This window comes from Rhinoraja longicauda, chromosome 34 (assembly GCF_053455715.1).
Source record: "Rhinoraja longicauda isolate Sanriku21f chromosome 34, sRhiLon1.1, whole genome shotgun sequence".
Lineage (NCBI taxonomy): Eukaryota > Metazoa > Chordata > Chondrichthyes > Rajiformes > Arhynchobatidae > Rhinoraja > Rhinoraja longicauda.
Window position 1 is genome coordinate 21,911,258 of NC_135986.1, and position 23,420 is coordinate 21,934,677.

A 23,420-nucleotide genomic window follows, 5' to 3' on the forward strand; every position below is an offset into this window, starting at 1 on the left:
TCAATGGTGCTTATGGGATCTTCTTTTGCAATATAGTTTGGAGCTCCAACCGTGGGTGCTTGCGGACTTAACGTCATGGAGCCCGAGGTCTCTGGACAGAGACTGACTTCGGGAACTCCAAGCCACGGGAGCTTTGACCGCCCCGGCTCGACATCGCCCTGACGCGGGCGTTTCGACCGCCAGCTGCGGGAGTTTCGACTGCCGGCTGCGAGAGTTTTGATCGCCCCGACGTGGGAGCTTCAACCGGCCCCGATGTGGGGGTTTCAACTGCCCTGACGCCGCAGTTTCGACCGCCCATACCCAGGAGCTACGACCGCCCTGACGCGGGGGTTTCGACTGCCCTGACACAGGAGCTTCGACTGCCCTGACGCAGGAGTTTCGATCGCCCTGACGCGGGGGCTTCGACCGCCCTGACGTGGGAGTTTCGACTGCTGAAGCTTTGACCACCCTAACACGGGGGCTTCGATCGCCCCGATGCAGGAGTTTCGATCGCCCCGACACAGGAGCTTCGACCGCCCTGACACAGGAGTTTCGATCGCCCCGACACAGGAGCTTCGACCACCCTGACGCGGGGGTTTCAACTGCCCTGACGCCGCGGTTTCGACCGCCCATACGCAGGAGCTTCGACCGCCCCGACGCGGGGGTTTCGACTGCCCCGTCTGCGGGAGAATAAAGAGGAAGCAGATTAGACGTTATTGCCTTCCATCACAGTGAGGAATGTGGGGGAGCCGCTGTGGTGGATGTTTACGTCAACTTTATGTAGTTGTGTGCCTTATTGATTTTTTTAACGTATATCTGTATGGTCTTCTTCTGTCGTATGTCTTTTAGACCTGCAGCTCCGTTGAGGCGAGCCAGGCCAACGTGTCATCGTCCAGGTCAATCACACCTCGTTCACCATTCGGTGGGCGGTATTTGGGTCAACTGGTGCTCCACTGTCTGTGTTGGGTCCCCATACTCATAGAAGGCACTGTATGATAAATTGCACAAACTGTACCTGTACCTGTGACAATAAAAGGCCTTTGAGACCTTTGTTTGGGCGAAAGTGGAAAGTGCGCAGGCGATGGAAGAAAAGCGCACTACAACTCCCAGCCGGCACCGCGGCCGACACGCAGGCGCACAAGGGCCGCCCAGGGAAAGGGCGGGAGAGGGAAGGGTAGGTGGACGGCAGGGCAGCGCAGGCGCAGAAGGGCAGGGAGACGCGAGGGAGGAGGGGGTCGGTGTGGCACGCAGGCGCAGTGCGGGTCGGACCGAAGCGCGGGGGGAGGGGGGCGGAGGGGCGGTTAGTGCGCATGCGCACATGGGCGGGGAGACGCGAGGGAGGAGCGGTAAGTTGGCGCGCAGGCGCAAATGGGCGGGTCGGACCGAAGCGGGAGGAGAGGTCTGTATGTGCGCATACGCAGATGGGCGGGGAGAAGCCGAGGGAGAAAGGGTTCATTGGCGCGCAGGCGCAGTGCAGGTCGGACCGGAGGGGGGGCGGTTGGTGCGCATGCGCAAAATGGGCGGGGAGACGCGAGGGGGGAGCGGCAAGTTGGCGCGCAGGCGCAGATGGGCGGGTCGGACCGAAGTTGGGCAGGTCTGTGTGTGCGCGCATGCGTAGATGGGCGGGGATAAGCCGAGGGAGGAGGGGTCTAATTGACGCGCACTCGTAGAGCGGGTCGGACCGAAGCAGGGGAGGGAGGAGGGGTCTATTGGCGCGCCTGCGTAGAGCGGGTCGAACCGAAGCAGGGGAGGAGGGGCCGGTTGGCGCGCAGGCGCAGAGCGGGTCGGACCGAAGCGCGGGAGGGCGGGGCCGGTGTGCGCGCTGACGCAGTTGGGCGGGCGAGGAGGGGGAGTCGGTTAGCGCGCAGGCGCAGATGGGTCGTGCCGGAGCGGCGGGAGACGCGTCGTCGTTTGGCGCGCAGGCGCGGAAGAGGAGAGGAGACGAGGCGCAGAGTTTGGTCGGTGGCGGCGCCGCCCGACTGGACTGGACTTTGTTTTCTTGAGGAAGAGGAGGAGGAGGAAGAAGAAGCGTGTGGGGTGGGGGAGGCAAAATAAAAGCGGCTCCTTCCTCAGTCCCCGGAGCGGTAGACAGTCGCAGTGAGTGAGTGAGTATCCGCGGGGCATTGCCATCGCACTGGTGCCGTCGACGGTCCAACCATTCACCCGGGCGGCGAGGGCGAGGACAACGGACAACAGGTGCAGGAGGAGGCCACTCGGCCCTTCGAGCCTGTACGCACCGCCATTCAATGTGATCATGGCTGATCATTCTCAATCAGTACCCCGTTCCTGCCTTCTCCCCATACCCCCTGACTCCGCTATCCTTAAGAGCTCTATCCAGCTCTCTCTTGAATGCATTCAGAGAATTGGCCTCCACTGCCTTCTGAGGCAGAGAATTCCACAGATTCACAACTCTCTGACTGAAAAAGTTTTTCCTCATCTCCGTTCTAAATGGCCGACCCCTTATTCTTAAACTGTGTGGCCCCTGGTTCTGGACTCCCCCAACATTGGGAACATGTTTCCTGCCTCTAACGTGTCCAACCCCTTAATAATCTTATACGTTTCGATAAGATCTCCTCTCATCCTTCTAAATTGCAGTGTATACAAGCCCAGTCGCTCCAGTCTTTCAACATATGACAGACCCACCATTCCGAGAATTAACCTGGTAAACCTACACTGCACGCCCTCAATAACAAGAATATCCTTCCTCAAATTTGGAGACCGAAACTGCACACAGTACTCCAGGTCTCCTCCCCTTTCTGCGTTCCGCAGAGACCGTTCCCTCCGTAACTCCCTGGTCCACTCGTCCCTTCCCACCCAAACCACCCCATCCCCGGGCACTTTCCCCTGCAACCGCAGGAGATGCAACACCTGTCCCTTTACCTTCCCCCCCTCGACTCCATCCAAGGACCCAAACAGTCTTTCCAGGTGAGACAGAGGTTCACCTGCACCTCCTCCAACCTCATCTACTGTATCTGCTGCTCCAGGTGTCAACTTCTCTACATCGGCGAAACCAAACGCAGGCTCGGCGATCGTTTCTCTCAACACCTTCGCTCAGTCCGCCTTAACCAACCTGATCTCCCGGTGGCTCAGCACTTCAACTCCCACTCCCAGGCTGACCTTTCTGTCCTGGGCCTCCTCCAGTGCCATAGTGAGGCCCACCGCAAATTGGAGGAACCTCATATTTCGCTTGGGCAGCTTACAGCCCAGCGGTCTGATCATTGACTTATCCGACTTTAGATAGTTCCTCTGTCTCTCTCTTCGCCCCCTTCCCAGTTCTCCCTCTATCTTCCTGTCTCCACCAATATCCTTCCTTTGTCCCGCCCCCCCGGACATCAGTCTGAAGAAGGGTCTCGATCCGAAAAGTCACCCATTCCTTCTCTCCTGAGATGCTGCCTGACCCGCTGAGTTACTCCAGCATTTTGTGAAATAAATACCTTCGTTGTACCAGCATCAGCAGTTATTTTCTTACACAGACCAAACTCCTTTCTCCACTCCTTCCTTACCCAATCCCAAGCCTCCAGGAGTCACAGCAAGTAATATTTCGCTCGGGCACCTTTACAAACCCCATTGGTATCAATATTGGTTTCTCTAACTGAGTGAGGATAAACTTTTAAACTGTTGCTTGCAAACACTAAATTTTAAATCTGCAACTGCATGCATGAGGGACTGCACGTTTATAGCCCAACAGCGGCGGTTGGTGCAGTATCAACAAGACATGACAAGACCTGGGGGTATGGGGGAGAGGGCAGGAACGGGGTTACTGATTGTGGATGATCAGCCATGATCACATTGAATGGCGGTGCTGGCTCGAAGGGCCCGAATGGCCTACTACTGCACCTATTGTCTATTGTAAGAACTTTTTCACCCAGAGAGCTGCGAATCTGTGGAATTCTCTGCCACAGAAGGCAGTGGAGGCCAATTCACTGGATGTATTCAAGAGAGAGTTATAGAGCTCTTTAGGGCTAAAGGAATCAAGGGATATGGGGAAGAAGCAGGAATGGGGTACTGATTTTAGATGATCAGCCACGATCATTTTGAATGGTGGTGCTGATGGGCTGAATGGCCTACTCCTGTATGTATTTTTCTGTTTCAAGTAACCCCAGCTTTCCCTCTCTCTCTCCAGCTCTCCCCATCCAAGTCACACCAGCTTTTCGTTCTCACCTAGCAAACAACTAACAATGGCCTGTTTCCTTTATCATTGTAACTTTTTTTGCATATCTTTCATTCATTTGTTCTATATCTCTCGTTTCCCTCTCCTATGTCTTTTAGTCTGAAGAAGGGGTTCGACCTGAAACATCACCCATTCCTTCTCTCCAGAGATTCTGCCTGTCCTGCTGAGTTACTCTGGCATTTTGTGTCTATCTCCAGTACCTTCTGTTCACCCCCTTCCCTGACAACATTACACCAATGGTGAGAGACAACACCTTTATAACAAACTATAAAACTAACTTTTATAACTAATTATAACTATAACATACGTATATAACTAATGTTATTAGTTTATTATTAAGTTATTAGTTATAACCTTATAACTGAATGGCAGGTCGAAGGCTTGAAATAAATGCACTTTTTTGGGGGTTAGTTTTGCTTGGTGAAAAGATTTGCATATAAACTCAACACCACTTCCTTTTTGAAAGAGTATTCAGCTCATAAGTGATAGAAGCAGAATTAGGCCTATCAAGTCTACTCTGCTATTCAATCATGGCTGATCTATCTTTTCCCCCTCAACCCCATTCTCCTGCCTTCTCCCCACAGCCCCGAGAATCTATCTCTGCCATAAAAATATCCATTGACTTGGCCTCCACCGTCTTCTGTAGCAATGAATTCCACAGATTCACCACCCTCTGATTAAAGAAATTCCTCCTCAACTTCCTTCAGGAATGTCCCTTTCGTCTGAGGCTGTGACCTCTGGTCCTAGACTCCTAGACTTTAGCTACTGATTAGCTACTGACTCCTAGACGTTAGCTACTGACGTATTTTTGAATTCTCCCAACCACAAAACTCTGATTTTAATTTCATCAGGGTAGTTAATTAAGAGAAAGACTCAATTTATGTACTGTCAGTCTGAAGAACGGTCTCGACCTGAAACATCACCCATTCCTTCTCTCCTGAGATGCTGTCTGACCTGCTGAGTTACTCCAGCATGTTGTGTCTACTGTCTTCGCGTGTTTCTCATGTGATGACTAGTCAATGATGCATTTTTTGATTTAAGTACTTTGACATCCTTTCATGGGTGTTTTGATTGAATGCCAGTTTTCTCTTGAAAAAGATGTGCTGAAGGACAGAACATTTAAATTGATTTTCAGGATGTTCCAAATAAAGTACTTTATAAAGTTTGCCTGTTATGTGCTAGCCTGCTTTTGCCAGCAGTACTTTGATCTGATCACCTGCTATTGATTGGGGGATAAGTTTAGTCCCAGGAGAGCAAAGAGTGAGTGCCTCTGTTCTAGTAGTGTGTCATGGAGTCTTTTTAGAGAACAGCTGAGAAAACAAGCAAAGCCTTGGGTTTTAAATCCATTATTATGAAAACACTCATTTCTAACATTTTAGCGCCCTCGATACGCTCTGGGGTTTTGAGCTCAAATCTCCAGAAGGGAATATAAAGGGATCCCAACTGGTTCATGCTCTTTATGGGTTGATTTACACTTGTTGACTGTTCTTCCCACAGATGACGACTGCTTCCTTCTGTTTTATCTGAATGCGGTATATTGCCCAGAACGTTTGTTTGGCATTTTCTGTTGTCGATTTCAAACCACCCCACATCTTGGGAACACAGTTTCATAACTTTTCTGTTTCCTCCCACTGCCCCAGTTATTCTCATGTTTGTGCAATCATCCTGTTCAGCATTATTGAGTGAACTCGTTCAACCTCACTTCCTGTGTTTTTGTTTTTTTTTCTTTCCTCTTTCTATCAGCGTGTACATTTATTCCTCAAGAAGGCCATGAGTCGGATACTGCGTGTTTCCTGCAGTGATTGTTTGACTCCTAGTATTTGTAGTATTTTGTGGTTTGGTTTCAAATTTTGTCTGACTCACTCCTGACTACCAAGACCATCAAAAGTACTGTGTTAGAGCTTTGAAGAAGCTTTGTGGAGAAATGTCTTGCCAGTAACACAGTCAGAAGCAGAATCCTAAATAGCTTTTCTAAATGTAGTTTTAACCTTTTTCCTAATATCAACAAGGGGATTGTAAAAGAAAAATTGCCCTCCTTGATGGTGATCAGCTGTCATTTTGCACCCCTCAAGTTGTGAAGATGTTTCTACAGTGCTTTTGGCTGGGGAATTCCAGGATTTAGACCAAGTCAGGATGGTGAGTGACTCGGAAGGAAACTTGTCGGTTGGTGGTATTCCTATTCGCTTGCAACTTTTTTTGTTATATGGTTTATTGGTTTGGGAGATGTTGCTGTGCCTAAATCGTCTATATACTAAAACTCTTGTTTGTTTGTTCCTGAACTACAGCCAAAACGGTACACGATAGCGTGACAATTTTCGGCCCACCTTACTCACCGTCGTCCCTTTGGTGCTAATGGAAGAAGTTTCATTGAAATCGGTGTTATATTTTTAAAATTATTCACATTTTAAATTTAAATCTATCTCCTAGGGAGGGAGGGGGGGAGGGAGAGAGGGAGGATAAGGGGTGTTGAGGGGGATGGAGAGGGTGCTGCACCAATGCAGGAGAGGTGTGGGCCCAATGGGTCCACTTGATCTAGTAACTAACTGAAGTTCATTCAAATTGGATAAATGATTGGTGTGGTGGATTGGATACCAGTCAAGTACGCTGCTTTGTCTTAGAGCTGCTCTGATCTGGGCAAGTTGGAAGGATTCCATTATGTTAAAGACTTGTTTGTAGATTGTGGAAAGTCTAGATTGTCAGGAGGTGAGTCACATCACAAAATCCTTCTTCTGATCTATTCTTATACTCGCAGTATTCATGTGGCTAGTTTATTTCTGATCAGTGAACTCTGGGTGTTGATGTTAATAATGGTGATGCCATTGAATAGTAAACAATTAACTGTCCTATTGAAGATGGTCAGCTTGCTGTTTGTCTGCCGTGAACATTTTAAACTATGATTCAGACTGTCTGAATGTTGTCCAGTCTTGCTGTTTTTATTTTCTGAGCGCCTAAAGGGATTGAACATTGTGCAGTCATCGGTGAATGTCCCTGCCTGGACATTCACCGACGTATAAAATTATAAAAGGACTGGACAAGCTAGACGCAGGAAAAATGTTCCCAATGTTGGGGGAGTCTAGAAACCAGGGGCCGCACACAGTCTAAGAATAAAGGGGAGGCCATTTAAAACTGAGGTGAGAAGCAACTTTTTGCACCCAGAGAGTTGTGAATTTGTGGAATTCTCTGCCACAGAGGGCAGTGGAGGCCATTCACTGGATGAATTTAAAAGAGAGTTAGATAGAGTTCTAGGGGCTAGTGGAATCAAGGGATATGGGGAGAAGGCAGGCACCGTTTACTGATTGTGGATGATCAGCCAGGAGCAAAATGAATGACAGTGCTGGCTCGAAGGGCCAAATGGCCTCCTCCTGCACCTATTTTCTATGATACTGCCCTGAGAACTTCTACCTCAACCATAGTGTCTAATGATTCCCCGGAACTGTGCTGATTGACCTCCGACAACAGTCCAACTTAGTTTGGGCAAGTTGCTACTTCAAACTGTGGCGTGCTTTTCCCATTGATCCCCAGCCAGTTTGCCCAGTTGCCCCAAGCAGAAGGGAATGCGGCGATGAGATTGCAATAAGATTGCTTATCTTCCTAAACAACGGAGTAAGGGCAACAAGCTGAGGAACATTTTCCTGCTCCTAACTTGTACATTTGTATGTATCTTGACCGCTCGGCAAATAATCTTTTATTGTGGGATTCAGGCTTGTTCCCCGTTTTTAGACCAGGATCACGGTACCTGGAGCTAACTGGTCGGTGAAAAAAGACGTAAATGTACATATTTCGCAATAAGGAGTTTGGGAACGTTCAGCAAAAGGCCCTACAGAAATGCAAATCTGCCTTCTGTGTTTTTATGTTGGTGACCAACAATGACCGTCAGAAAATAATTCAGTACTTTTTGCTATAGAAATCAACTCATCGATTTAAAATAATTGACATTGCCTACTCTAATGTAAGAAAATAACTGCAGATGCTGGTACAAATCGAAGGTATTTATTCACAAAATGCTGGAGTAACTCAGCAGGCCAGGCAGCATCTCAGGAGAGAAGGAATGGGTGACGTTTCGGGTCGAGACCCTTCTTCAGACTGATGTCAGGGGGATGGGACAAAGGAAGGATATAGGTGGAGACAGGAAGCCTAGAATGCCTACTCTAATGGGATCTAGGTACGTTTATGGATTCTAGTGTAGATTGAGGAGAGTAGCATTGACCCAGGGAAATCCATATCCGTAAAAGGGACCACATCACTCCGATTCTGGCCTCTCTCCACTGGCTCCCAGTACGGTACAGAATCAACTTCAAGCTCCTCCTATTGACATACAAAGCCCGAAACGGGCTTCCCACCCCATTTCAAAAATCTTCTAACCCACCACTCTATCTCCAGGTCCCTCAGGTCGGCCGACTTGGGGCTACTCACTATCCCGTGGTCTAGGCTTAAGCTCAGGGGTGACCGCACTTTTGCGGTTGCAGCTCCTAGACTGTGGAACAGCATCCCTCTCCCCATCAGAACTGCCCCCTCCATCCACTCCTTTAAGTGCAGGCTCAAAACCTATTTCTACTCCGTAGCATTTGAGGCCCTCTGAGGGGGCGCTGTGAACTGTTTATGTATGTGCTGTTATGTTTGTGTGCCATTGTATGTTCGTTTCTTAGTACCTGAACTGATGTACAGCACTTTGGTCAACGTGAGGTTTTTTTAAATGCTATACAAATAAAATTGACTTGACTTGACTTAATCCCATTTCTGATATTCTTCTCGCATTCTAATCAACCCTCGCAGATTCTACCATTCGCCTACATGCTTGCGGCTAATTAATCTACCAACTTGCACATCTTTAACGTGCAAGTGGAACCCTGAGCACCTGGAGGAGACCCACAAGGTCACAGGGCACAAACTCCAAACAGACCCGAGGTCATAATTGTACCCGGGTCTCAACGCCACCGCGCCACCAAACGTTTGTGCTGCTGATAATGCAACATGCTGATTTTTCTTCAGCCTTTTTGTTTAAATTGTGCTTTACAGGTGTTCTGTGATTGGATATCTCATATTTCTCCAACTGTCAAGATGTCAATAATAATAGTACTGCATATCCGAGAAACATAGAAAATAGGTGCAGGAGGAGGCCATTTGGCCCTTCCTGCCAGCACCGCCATTCATTGTGATCGTGGCTGATCGTCCACAATCAGTAACCCGTGCCTGCCTTCTCTCCATATCCCTTGATTCCACTAGCCCCTAGAGCTCCATCTAACTCTAAAGAACTATAAAGAACTAAAGTGTTTTTTTTGGGCTAACCTTTTTTTTCCCCAGCCCCCTCTCCCCGCCTCTATTTGGAAAAGTGCTGAGCTAGTATTCTGCAGTAATATTTTCTGGTTTTTACAAGGTGTTTCAAAGTTTATGGAATGAACTAATGATGGAGCGGACTCTTCACTATTTCTTGTGTTAATACAATTCCATAGCTGTGCAGACTTTCCTACCAGTTAAGTTATATATCTCTGCAATCAAAAGCAGTTAACCTACTAACATACTGTGCAGATAAAAACAATAGCAACTAACCAAGTTGCCATGGGAATACCCTCACCAAACACTGCAGCGATTCCAGAGGTCATTGAGCAATAAATGCCAACTGTCATGAATAAGTAATTGTGTAATGCATAATGAGCAAAGAAAAGAGGAGAATGCAGAGTTGAAGTAACAGTCAGAATCAGGCATGATTTTATTGAATGACTTGAGGGGCCGAGTGGCCTATCCAGCTCGGATGCATAGGAAAATAACTGCAGATGCTGGTTCAAATCGAAGGTAGACCCAAAATGCTGGAGTAACTCAGCGGGTCAGGCAGCATCTCAGGAGAGAAGGAATGGGTGACGCTTCGGGTCGAGACCCTTCCTCAGGTTGATGTCAGGGGAGGGGGCGGCACCAAGATAGGATGTAGTTGGACACAGGAAGTGGGAGAACTGGGAAGGGGGGGGGGAAAGAGGGACAAAGGAACTATCTGAAGTCCCTCTCTTTCCCCTCCCCTTCCCAGTTCTCCCACTGTCTTCCTGTCTCCAACTACATCCCATCTTTGTCCCTCCCCTGACATCAGCCTGAAGAAGGGTCTCGACCCGAAACATCGCCCATTCCTTCTCTCCTGAGATGCTGCCTGACCCGCTGTGCTACTCCAGCATTTTGTGTCTACCCAGCTCAGATGCATGTTCCATTGCCTTTGTGTGCACATGCTTGTATGCATCCAATGCTGTGCCGGTCAGACAGCATCTGCGGAGAATGAGAGTTAACAATTCCGGTTGATGACTTTCGTCTTAACTGTTTTTCTAACAAAGTTCTAATTCGAGATTGACCATTTCAACCTACCCTGTCTTGAGTGCAGATTTTCTTGGAAGTGGGTGGCAACAGTGAACGACCATCAGCCTCAATTCTGAAAATTAATATGGCAGTGGATACCTAGGTATACTCGTGCACATATCTTGAGAAAACAGTTTTCTTTAAAGCACATGAGATCCAAAAGCAGAATGTAAAATAGCAAAGCTAAGTTAACTCTATGAATAATTGGTTCAGCTGCAGCTGAATATTTTAAATATTGTAGGAATGATATGAAGGATCTGGTGTGGGCGCAGAAAAGATACGAAGAAAATCACTCCCCTTGCAGCAGTAGGCATAAACCATAAACCACTGGAATTTAGAAGGATGAGAGGGGATCTTATTGAAACACATAAAATTATTAAGGGATTGGACACGCTAGAGGCAGGAAACATATTCCCAATGTTGGGGGAGTCCAGAACCAGGGGCCGCAGTTTAAGAATAAGGGGTAGGCCATTTAGAACGGAGATGAGGAAAAACTTTTTCAGTCAGAGAGTTGTAAATCTGTGGAATTCTCTGCCTCAGAAGGCAGTGGAGGCCAATTCTCTGGATGCTTTCAAGAGAGAGCTAGATAGAGCTCTTAATGATAGCGGAGTCAGGTGGTATGGGGAGAGGGCAGGAACGGGGTACTCGTTGTGGATGATCAGCCACGATCACATTGAATGGCGGTGCTGGCTCGAAGAGCTGAATGGCCTCCTGCACCTATTGTCTATTGTAAAAGGGTGGTGAAAACAGATTGAGTTGTCAGAATGGAATTTAACTATTTCTTGAGAAATTTCAGGGCCACGGGTAACACATTTGGAAAGATGCTGACTAGATCATTTTCGGTTTGACGGGCTAAACTTTCACTTATTTCTGAAATTCTCTCTTCCAGATGGATCCAAGTGAGACGACAAATATGCTGGAACAGGCTGGGCATTCCCAGCGGGGGAGTGTGTCGTCTTCTGCAGCTCGATGTAAGTCGCACTGCCACGCAGAGGCCATTTTCCGTTTAACATGCGCACGCCAGAATGGAAGGAAGTGCCTTTTGCTCCCTTGATATCTCCTTCAGTGCAGATGGCCTGCATCTTTCTGACAGATATTAGTTCATCACACTTTGCTCTCTGCTCCGAGCCATCAGCTTTCATCTAAGAAAAGCCTATGGACATATCTTTTGTCCAACATCAAATGATAGAATGCAATAGTGTTTCTACACGTGTGTTTACTGATCAGTGGCAGCTCCTGAGAAATGGTCGTGGGACCAGATCTGGGTTGTTGATTGTCTGCACTGCTTGTTCACCGTGTGCAAGGCGTTTCAATGTTAGCTTCTCAAAAGCAAATTGGATAAATAATTGAGGAAACATATTACGGGGATTTGGGGAAAAAGAGTAGAGGGTTTCAACTTGAATGTGAGAAAGGCAAGGAGCAGTAGTGGAACAAACCTGCCCTGACATTCAAAAGATCCAGTCTTAGCCTGAATATAAGAAAGTAACTGCAGATGCTGGTACAAATCGAAGGTATTTATCACAAAATGCTGGAGTAACTCAGCAGGTCAGGCAGCATCTCAGGAGAGAAGGAATGGGTGACGTTTCGGGTCGAGACCCTTCTTCAGACTGAGCATCACTTTCCTGCTGTCTCCCCATCATGCAGGACTCTTTGTAGTTTAACTTTCTGCCAATCCCTGTCTTGAATATTAATGCCTCTTACTCCGCAACTGTTGGAGGTAGAAATTCCAAAGGTTCATGACTCTGATGGACAAAATTCCTCCTTGTCTGTCTTCAATCGGCAACTTGTTATTCTGCAATTATGCCTCATAGTTCTATATCCCCCACTAGGGTATCAATTTCCTTTGGAAACCACTATGTAGATAGATATCATTCTTCTGTAGGCCTAACCTGTTCCAAGTTTTCTTCACGTGCAAAAACCCTTTCATTCCTGGTTAATCTATGTACTGTTTCCAATATAAATATATCCTTCCTCAAATGTGGAGACCAAACCTGTATTCTAACGGCCTCACCAGAACTCTTTAAACTTGTATTAAAGTTTCTTAACTTTATAACTTCTTGCCATGAAAGTCAAAATTCCATTATTTTCTGCTGTACCCGCGTGCTCTCAGTTTGTGTTTCATGTACTAGCATTCCCAGCGTATTGAAACATTTTGCAGTCTTGCTGTTTAATTTATAACTTTTTTGTTCTTCTTCCACAGAGGTTAAACCTCGCATTTTTCTGCATTATGCTTCATTTACCAACAGAGTTTTCAGGGGAAAAGTCGGTTACATGAGTAACCTCTCATGTAACCTACCACTCATGTAACCTACTTTTCCCCTGAAAACTCTGTCTTCCCTAAATTACACAATTCTTTGCATTGTCAACAAATGTGACTACTGTATGCCAATTTCTTCATATGCCATTAAGAATGACTATAAATAGTTGAGATCCCAACGCTGATACCTGTAGCATCTAACTAATTACTGATTGTCAATTTGAAACGGACCCATTTATCTCACTCCTGTTTTCTGTTCGTGCATCGGTCTCATTCTCCTGAATTTGCTAATATACTATCCCCAAAATGTGCACTTTGAGTTGTGTTGTAAGCATCTATGTTGTCATCTTACTGATTGCCTGTTGAAAATCCAGATACACCATGTATTGACTACCGTCTGCTGCATCCTCTGATAAATCTGTTTTGACAGCTTTCCCTTCATAAGGCAACTGAGCAGAGTCATGCTTTTAGTGTTTTTCCTAAATGTCCTACTACTTCCTCAATGTATTCCAGCATTTCCCCAACAACGGAAGTCAGGCTAATTGGCGTTTAGTTTTCTGGTTTATGTCTCCCTCCTTCCTTGAATCGTTGTTACATTTGCGGTTGGGAATCTTCAGAATCCAGGGAATTTTGCAGATTGCAGCCAAAGTGTCGTATCTGCAGCTAAGTTCCAGAATGCTGTGTCATGGTTAGGGTCTTGTCATTGTTTAGTCCCATTAGTTGACCTGGTGTGTTTTTTTGTGATAGAGATGAGATCCCTCCCTTCCTCTAGCATCTAGTTCAAATACTTTTTATTAACATAAAATAGCATAGCACAGGAACAGGCCTTTTGGCCCACAACGTCTGTGCTAAACGTGAAGTTAGGTTAAATTAATCTGCTTGCAATTGATCTTTATCCCTCTGTTCCTCATCTATCAGATGAATCCAGAGAATCCAGTACAAAATCCTCCTCATAACCTACAAAGCCCTCCATAACCTGGCCCCATCCTACCTGACCGACCTCCTCCACAGGCACACTCCCACCTGCACCCTCCACTCTGCTGCTGCCAATCTCCTATCCCCCCACATCCAGACCAAACTCAGATCCTGGGGGGACAGGGCTTTCTCCATCGCTGCTCCCACCCTATGGAACTCACTACCCCAAACCGTTAGAGACTCCTCCACACTCACCACATTCAAAACATCGCTGAAGTCTCACCTGTTCAGTACTGCCTTCAACCACTGAAGGTCACCTCACCTTCTGTCTCCTTTCTCTGTTCGTTTACTTATTTACTTATTTATCTATTTATTCATTTCCCTATGTTCTCTAAATCTCTGTAAAGCGTCTTTGAGTATATGAAAAGCGCTATATAAATAAAATGCATTATTATTATTATTATTATTATATACTAAAACTCTCGTTTGTTTGTTTGTGATCGAATTTCAGCCAAAATGGTACACGATAGCACGACAATTTTAGGGCCACCTTACTCACCATCGTCACTTTAGTGATAATGCAAGTAGTTTTATTGAAATCGGTGTTATATTTTTAAACTTATTCACATTTTAAAGTTTAAATCTATTTCCTAGGGAGGGAGGGAGCAGGGTGGAGGGAGGGTGAAGGAGGGAGGATAAGGGGGGTTGAGGGGGATGGAGTGGGGGAGGGGTAGGGGGGGTTGAGTGGGGGAGGGGGAGGAGGGATGGAGGGGGGAAGGGGCAGTGGGGGAGAGGGGAGGTTGAGGAGAGAGGGGGGGGGGAGTAGGACAGGGTGCTGCACCAATGCAGGAGAGGTTTGGGCCCAACGGGTCCATTTGGTCTAGTACCTATATAAAAGCCTCTTAAATGCCACTATCGTATCTGTCTCCCATCACGCCCCTGGCAGTCGTCCCAGGCACCCACCACTCTGTATTGAGAGAGACGGGGGGGGGGAGACGATGACTTGCCATGTACTCTCCTTTAAACTTTACTCCCCTCGCTGTAAAGCAATGTCCTCTAGTCTATTGGAATGTTTCTCGTGTGTACAATGAGAACATATTTTAATACACCTGTTAAAACTATTTGTTTTCATATTATTTACTTGATTATTTGTGTACTTTTCCTCATAAATTTTCTAGTTAGCTTCTGGCTTCTGAAGGTTTTCAAACCCTCTCATATAATACTCATCCCAATCCAATGTTGGAAATCATTTCCTTCCTTAACTTAATCCTGAAACACACCAAAATGGGCTTATGGCCACTTATCCATTTCTTATATTAATGGCCTGTCGGTGTATGAGTAATGGTGAACAGGGGTCAAAAAGATGTGACAAAACCTAGTAAGAGAAAGCAAACCATTCTTATTGTTCCAGTAAAGCTGTTGCGTTAACATTGTTACACAAAATAGGACCTAGGGGGAATTACGACACAGCAGTTGAGATAGAATAAAAGCTTAGTAGCCCATTCCAGTATGATGCTTTTTCCATTCGTGTAGTTTTAGTAACAGCCTGTAAAACACACCCAGAAAGGAGGGTGTTTGGAAAATTGAAAGCAAATGTTGATTTCTGGAGGTGTGTACATTCTTAAGATTTCATTGTAAAATTTTCCTCGTTGTATTTGGGTATGTGATCTTGTTTTTCAATAAAATGTTTGGTAATTTCTCGGCCACCCTTCATTTTGCAGACTCTGAGGTCCTGATTTACTTGGTGAACAACTCAGTCATTCAGCTGTCTGTGGAGAGTCTGTCATCTCTCACAGCGGGGGAGCTGGCCAGGACGGTTCGGGAGGCGTTGCGATTACCCGATCAGGCTCACGAAGTTTTCTCGTTCTGGCTCATCTCGCCCTTCCTTGGTAAGTCTCCATATTCTGTGTTGGTCTTGTCTTGAGATGGTGAACTATTGGTTGACTTCATCGGCGCAGTGAAAGCATTGGGTGGTGGATATTCCTGGCAAGCCCGATCCTAATGGGGCAGAGATCCACTGGGCCTAACCTTTCAACTGCTGAAGTCTATGTGGTGAATGTTTTTCTACAGTACCAACTTATGGGCCAACTACAGTACCAACTACAGTACCAACAGTTTGTAAACCCCAGTGCTGATGAAGATACGACCTATATGGTTTCATATCGGAGTGGTTTGTAATCCGGGGTGTTAAAGTTTGCTTCTTCTTAAAACAGACAATAGACAATAGGTGCAGGAAGACGCCATTCGGCCCTTCGAGCCAGCACCGCCATTCAATGTGATCATGGCTGATCATTCTCAATCAGTACCCCGTTCCTGCCTTCTCCCCATACCCCCCTGACTCCGCTACCCTTAAAAGCTCTATCTAGCTCTCTCTTGAATGCATTCAGAGAATTGGCCTCCACTGCCTTCTGAGGCAGAGAATTCCACAGATTCACAACTCTCTGACTGAAAAAGTTTTTCCTCATCTCAGTTCTAAATGGCCTACCCCTTATTCTTAAACTGTGGCCCCTGGTTCTGGACTCCCCCAACATCGGGAACATGTTTCCTGCCTCCAACGTGTCCAACCCCTTAATAATCTTATACGTTTCGATAAGATCTCCTCTCATCCTTCTAAATTCCAGCGTATACAAGTCCAGTCGCTCCAGTCTTACACAATGGGTTAGGTAAACCAACACAACAACACACAATGGGTTAGGTAAACCAACACAACAACACACAATGGGTTAGGTAAACCAACACAAGCTTTACTGGTTTACCAGCCAGCGTGAGTGTCGGGATGTACATCAATCAAGGAAGCAACAAGCACTTGACTTTACATCCCGACACTCCTGTTGGCTGATCAACCAGTAAAGCATGTGTTGGTTTACCTAACCCATTGTGTGTTGTCTGTTTTACCAAGAAGTGAACTTTAACAGGGGGGGCATTTGCGAGTGGTGACTTTCCTTGCATCTGCTGTCCTTGTTCTTCTAGGTGTTGGACATTACATCTCTGTTAGAGGAACCGGGGCCACACAGTTTAAGGATAAGGGGTCAGCCATTTAGGACGGAGATAAGGAAAAACTTTTCTACTCGGAGAGTTATGAATCTGTTGAATTCTCTGCCTCAGACGGCAGTGGAGGCCGATTCTCTGGATGCTTTCAAGAGAGAGTTAGATAGAGCTCTTAATGACAGCGGAGTCAGGGGGTATGGGGAGAGGGCAGGAATGGGGTACTGATTGTGGATCAGCCATGATCACAGGGAAGGTATTCACAAAATGCTGGAGTAACTCAGCGGGTCAGGCAGCATCTCAGGAGAGAAGGAATGGGTGACGTTTCGGGTCGAGGCCCTTCTTCAGACTGATGTCGGGGGCGGGACAAAGGAAGGATATAGGTGGAGACAGGAAGATAGAGGGAGATCTGGGAAGGGGGAGGGGAAGAGAGGGACAGAGGAACTATCTAAAGTTGGAGAAGGCAATGTTCATACCGCTGGGCTGCAAGCTGCCCAGGCGAAATTTGAGGTGCTGTTCCTCCAATTTCCGGTGGGACTCACTATGGCACTGGAGGAGGCCCAGGACAGAAAGTGATCACTGTGAATGGCGGTGCTGGCTCGAAGGGCCGAATGGCCTGCTCCTATAGTCTATTGTCATTGCAAGTCACTGGAGTGCACCGTGGCAACTGGCCCGCGCTGCAGCCAATTGTACCCCGGTGGTTAAGGGATTGAATGCTAGGATAATGGAAGAGCTGCCAAACAGCAGACGTACTTTTGGGTCTTTCTTTCAGGATTGAATATTTTATTACCAGCCTGACTTATAATTGGCAGATAAGAGTCAGGGAGTGAGTTACCTGCGTCATTTGGCCTTGCGTCAAATGTTAAATTAAAAACAACGCTGGCAACCCTCAGCGGGTCGGGCAGACCTGCGGAGAGCAAAACATTTCGGTTGACATTTAAGCTACAAAGTTAGTAGTTCAGGTCAGTGCCAGGTTTCGTTTGTTGATGCTCCACAGAATCCTAAAGTTGTGGCACATTAAAGGCACCATTTGGTTGTAAATTATAGACAATAGACAATAGGTGCAGGAGGAGGCCATTCGGCCCTTCGAGCCAGCACCGCCATTCTATGTGATCATGGCCGATCATTCTCAATCAGTACCCCGTTCCTGCCTTCTCCCCATACCCCCTGACTCCGCTAACCTTAAGAGCTCTATCTAGGAATAAAACTACTTTGCATGGATGGGGAAAGGGTTTTTTTTTTTAGAGGTTTGAGACATTAATTGGACAGCATCACCTCGCCAGAGCTGAAGGGTGACTGAAGTAGAATTCTTGCTATTGAGGGCGTGCAGCGTAGGTTTACTAGGTTAATTCCCGGAATGGCGGGACTGTCATATGTTGAAAGACTGGAGCGACTAGGCTTGTATACACTGGAATTTAGAAGGATGAGAGGAGATCTTATCGAAACGTATAAGATTATTTAGGGGTTGGACACGTTAGAGGCAGGAAACATGTTCCCAATGTTGGGGGAGTCCAGAACAAGGGGCCACAGTTTAAGAATAAGGGGTCGGCCATTTAGAACTGAGATGAGGAAAAACGTTTTCAGTCAGAGTTGTGAATCTGTGGAATTCTCTGCCTCAGAAGGTAGTGGAGGCCAATTCTCTGAATGCATTCAAGAGAGAGTTAGATAGAGCTCTTAATGATAGTGGAGTCAGGGGGTATGGGGAGAAGGCAGGAACGGGGTACTGATTGAGAATGATCAGCCATGATCACATTGAATGGTGGTGCTGGCTCGAAGGGCCGAACGGCCTCCTCCTGCACCTCTTGTCTATTGTCTAAATGTGTTTGAACACATTTATAGAATACTTTTCACGCACCTCATAGGCCCATTGCTTGGGAGCAACAATCGCTGCACAGTGCAACGTGATAAATAAATGGAAACATTATTCCAGAGAGAGGAGGAGAGGAACAAAAGCCTGGCAGACATATTGTGCATGTAAATATACCACGCACTGAATTTCACAGTTGTGAATAAAATCTCGTGTACGATAATGCACCCTCGAGGCCTCGGCATCCAAAATGACTTCACCCACTGATGCTCAAATGCCACTGGCTCCGTTGAGCACAATGGCTGCATTGTGAATGTTTCTTTGGAAACCACAGACAGTGAGACAGGTGCCAGAATGACATTGTTCATGACCCCCCTCTGCTTGTGGTAGAAGGCGCCGTTTTCCCATCATTGCAACAATTACATTCTCACAATTGACAGGGTTGAGTCGTTACATTTGTTACTGACTCTGGTTACTGGAAGTGTAAATTCCACTCGCGTCAAATCAATTCTGACCGGCCCTATGAGGAGTTGAGATAACATATAACATATAACATATAACAACTACAGCATGGAAACAGGCCTGTCCGGCCCTACCAGTCCACGCCGACCATTCTCCCTGACCTTGTCTCATCTACCTGCACTCAGACCATAACCCTCTAATCCCCTCCTATCCATATACCTATCCAATTTACTCTTAAATAATAAAATCGAGCCAGCCTCCACCACTTCCACCGGAAGCCCATTCCATACAGCCACAACCCTCTGAGTAAAGAAGTTCCCCCTCATGTTACCCCTAAACCTTTGTCCCTCAATTCTGAAGCTATGTCCCCTTGTTGGAATCTTCCCCACTCTCAAAGGGAAAAGCCTACCCACGTCAACTCTGTCCGTCCCTCTCAAAATTTTAAAAACCTCTATCAAGTCCCCCCTCAACCTTCTACGCTCCAAAGAATAAAGACCCAACCTGTTCAACCTCTCTCTAGCCTAAGTGCTGAAACCCAGGCAACATTCTAGTAAATCTCCTCTGTACCCTCTCCATTTTGTCGACATCCTTCCTATAATTTGGCGACCAGAACTGCACACCATACTCCAGATTCGGCCTCACCAATGCCCTGTACAATTTTAACATTACATCCCAACTTCTATACTCGATGCTCTGATTTATAAAGGCAAGCATACCAAACACCTTCTTCACCACCCTATCCACATGAGATTCCACCTTCAGGGAACAATGCACAGTTATTCCCAGATCCCTCTGTTCCACTGCATTCCTCAATTCCCTACCATTTACCCTGTACGTCCTATTTTGATTTGTCCTACCAAAATGCAGCACCTCACACTTATCAGCATTAAACTCCATCTGCCATCTTTCAGCCCACCCTTCCAAAAGGCCCAAGTCTCTCTGTAGACTGAAAATCTACCTCACTATCAACTACTCCACCTATCTTAGTATCATCTGCATATTTACTAATCCAATTTGCCACACCATTATCCAGATCATTAATGTAAATGACAAACAACAGTGGACCCAACACAGATCCTTGGGGTACTCCACTAGACACTGGCCTCCAACCTGACATACAGTTGTCAACCGTTACCCTCCGGTATCTCCCATTCAGCCATTGTTGAATCCATCTTGCAACCTCACTATTAATACCCAACGATTTAACCTTCTTAATCAACCTTCCATGTGGAACCTTGTCAAATGCCTTACTGAAGTCCATATAGACAACATCCACAGCCTTGCCCTTATCAATTTCCCTGGTAACCTCTTCAAAAAATTCAAGAAGATTAGTCAAACATGACCTTCCAGGCACAAATCCATGTTGACTGTTTCTAATCAGGCCTTGATTATCCAAATAATTATATATATTGTCCCTAAGTATCTTTTCCATTAATTTTCCCACCACAGACGTCAAACTAATAGGTCTATAATTGCTAGGTTTACTTTTAGAACCTTTTTTAAACAAGGGCACAACATGCGCAATGCGCCAAACTTCCGGCACCATCCCCGTTTCTAATGACGTTTGAAATATTTCCGTCATAGCCCCTGCTATTTCTGCACTAACTTCCCTCAATGTCCTAGGGAATATCCTATCAGGACCTGGAGACTTATCCACTTTTATATTTTTCAAAAGTGTCCGTACCTCCTCTTCTTTAATCCTCCTAATTTCCATCACTACTCTACTTGTTTCGCTTACCTCACATAATTCAATATCCTTCTCCTCGGTAAATACCGAAGAAAAGAAATTGTTTAATATCTCCCCCATTTCTTCCGGCTCAGCACATAGCTGACCACTCTGACTCTCTAATGGACCAATTTTATCCCTCACTATCCTTTTGCTATTGACATATCTGTAGAACCCCTTGGGGTTTACTTTTACATTACTTGCCAAAGCAGCCTCATATCTTTTTTTCGCTTTTCTAATTTCCTTCTTAAGATTCCTTTTACATTCTTTATATTCCTCAAGAACCTCATTTACTCCCTGTCGCTTATATTTATTGTATATCTCCCTCTTTTTCCGAACCAAATGTCCAATTTCCCTGGAAAACCACGGCTCTTTCAAATTATTATTCTTTCCTTTCCACCGAACAGGGACATAAAGACTCTGTACTCTCAAAATTTCACCTTTAAATATCCTCCATTTCTCTATTATATCCTTTTCATAAAACAAAAATTTCCATTTCACTCCTTTTAAATCCTTTCTTTTTCCAGCAGTTTTAACGCAGGCAAGTTTGTATCAAGGAGAACTCAGTTGGAGAAGGTTTGGTTATTGCAGAGATGTGAAATAGGAAAATAACTGCAGATGCTGGTACAAATCGAAGGTATCACAAAATGTTGGAGTAACTAGGAGAGAGGGAATGGGTGACAATAGGTGCAGGAGGAGGCCATTCGGCCCTTCGAGCCAGCACCGCCATTCAATGTGATCATGGCTGATCATCCTCAATCAGTACCCCGTTCCTGCCTTCTCCCCATACCTCCTGACTCCGCTATCCTTAAGAGCTCTATCTAGCTCTCTCTTGAATGCATTCAGAGAATTGGCCTCCACTGCCTTCTGAGGCAAAGAATTCCACAGATTCACAACTCTCTGACTGGAAAAGTTTTTCCTCATCTCAGTTCTAAATGGCCTACCCCTTATTCTTAAACTGTGGCCCCTTGTTTTGGACTCCCCCAACATAATTAAATTTATGTCTATAATTTCCCGTTTTCTCTCTCCCTCCTTTCAGACTGAAGAAGGGTCTCGACCCTAAACGTCACCCATTCTCTCTCTCCTAGATGCTGCCTGACCTGCTGAGTTACTCCACCATTTTGTGATACCACAGAGATGTGAAATGATCAATTTAGGTTGATATTGATCTTAACATGTATAAAATTGGTGCAGGAGGAGGCCATTCGGTCCTTCGAGCCAGCACCGCCATTCATTGTGATCATGGCTGATCATCTACAATCAGTAACCCGTGCCTGCCTTCTCCCCATATCCCTTGATTCCACTAGCCCCTAGAGCATAAAGAACTGCAGATTTAAACTAGAATTAGGACTTATGTTTGGAGTTTTTCTCTTTGCATTATGGACCTCAGGACAGAGTAACTGAGCTAAAAGTCAGGGGTAGGTTGAGAACCAATTAGGATCTGGCTGGAAGGGCCAAATGGCCTCCTCCTGCACTTATTTTCTATGATCTATTAGATTTTTATTTTAGATTTAGAGATACAGCGCGGAAACAGGCCCTTCGGCCCACCAGGTCCGCGCCGCCCAGCGATCCCTGCATATTAACACTATCCCACACACTAGGGACAATTTAAAAAAAACATTTGCCCAGCCAATTAACCTACATCCCTGTACGTCTTTGGAGTGTGGGAGGAAACCGAAGATCTCGGAGAAAACCCACGCAGGTCACGGGGAGAACGTACAAACTCCGTACAGACGGCGCCCGTAGTCAGGATCGAACCCGAGTCTCCGGCGCTGCATTCGCTGTAAGGCAGCAACTCTACCGCTGCGCCACCGTGCCGCCCTTATTTAAAGAGGGGACATGGACCTTCAGAATTGTCTTGGATGGCTCAGAGGAACTATCTGGATGTTTTTGCGATGCAATTATAGATAAGCCGAGTTTTGATATTTTGTTTGTGTGGCCCCCAGACCAACTCTGCCCTGAAAGACTGGTTAGTGCAGGTAGTTGTCACTTTGTGAGGGAATTCTTAGTCGGACTGGAACTAAGCCTTGTTTTCAAATACACAGGACGTGATGTTATAATCCAAAGTGCCACCTCTTAACTTGCTCCCAGTGGTGATGGAATTGTAGGGGGGGAAGAATTGTGTGCTCTGCAGTTGCTTTTTCTTCACTTTCACGCCCGAGCACATTCAACATCGACCCCAATTAGAAACATAGAAAATAGGTGCAGGAGTAGGCCATTCGGCCCTTCGAGCCTGCACCGCCATTCAATATGATCATGGCTGATCATCCAACTCAGTATCCTGTACCTGCCTTCTCTCCATACCCCCGATCCCTTTAGCCACAAGGGCCACATCTAACTCCCTCTTAAATATAGTCAATGAACTGGCCTCAACTACCTTCTGTGGCAGAGAATTCCACAGATTCACCACTCTCTGTGTGAAGAAATGTTTTCTCATCTCGGTCCTAAAAGACTTCCCCCTTATCCTTAAGCTGTGACCCCTGGTTCTGGACTTCCCCAACATCGGGAACAATCTTCCCGCATCTAGCCTTTCCAACCCCTTAAGAATTTTATATGTTTCAATAAGATCCCCCCTCAGTCTTCTAAATTCCAGCGAGTATAAGCCTAGTCTATCCAGTCTTTCTTCATATGAAAGTCCTGCCATCCCAGGGATCAATCTGGGGAACCTTCTCTGTACTCCCTCTAAGGCTAGAATGTCTTTCCTCAGATTAGGAGACCAAAACTGTACACAATAATCCAGGTGCGGTCTCACCAAGGCCCTGTACAACTGCAGCAGAACCTCCCC

At 46.3% G+C, this 23,420-nt stretch overlaps 1 protein-coding gene across 3 annotated transcripts in view; it reads left to right on the plus strand.

The window, feature by feature from the left end:
• The first annotated feature begins 1,870 nt into the window (after positions 1-1,870).
• frmd8 (FERM domain containing 8) overlaps positions 1,871-23,420 on the plus strand; it is a 53,982-nt gene continuing 32,432 nt past the window's right edge. The window contains exons 1-4 of one of the 3 annotated variants that reach the window (XM_078427677.1): positions 1,871-2,084; positions 4,249-4,389; positions 11,373-11,454; positions 15,377-15,544. In XM_078427677.1, coding sequence (XP_078283803.1) covers positions 4,387-4,389; positions 11,373-11,454; positions 15,377-15,544 — 253 coding nt within the window. In that variant the 5' untranslated portion in view covers positions 1,871-2,084; positions 4,249-4,386. The remainder of the gene's footprint in view (positions 2,085-4,248; positions 4,390-11,372; positions 11,455-15,376; positions 15,545-23,420) is intronic. The other 2 variants (XM_078427678.1, XM_078427679.1) reach the window with 2 other exon arrangements.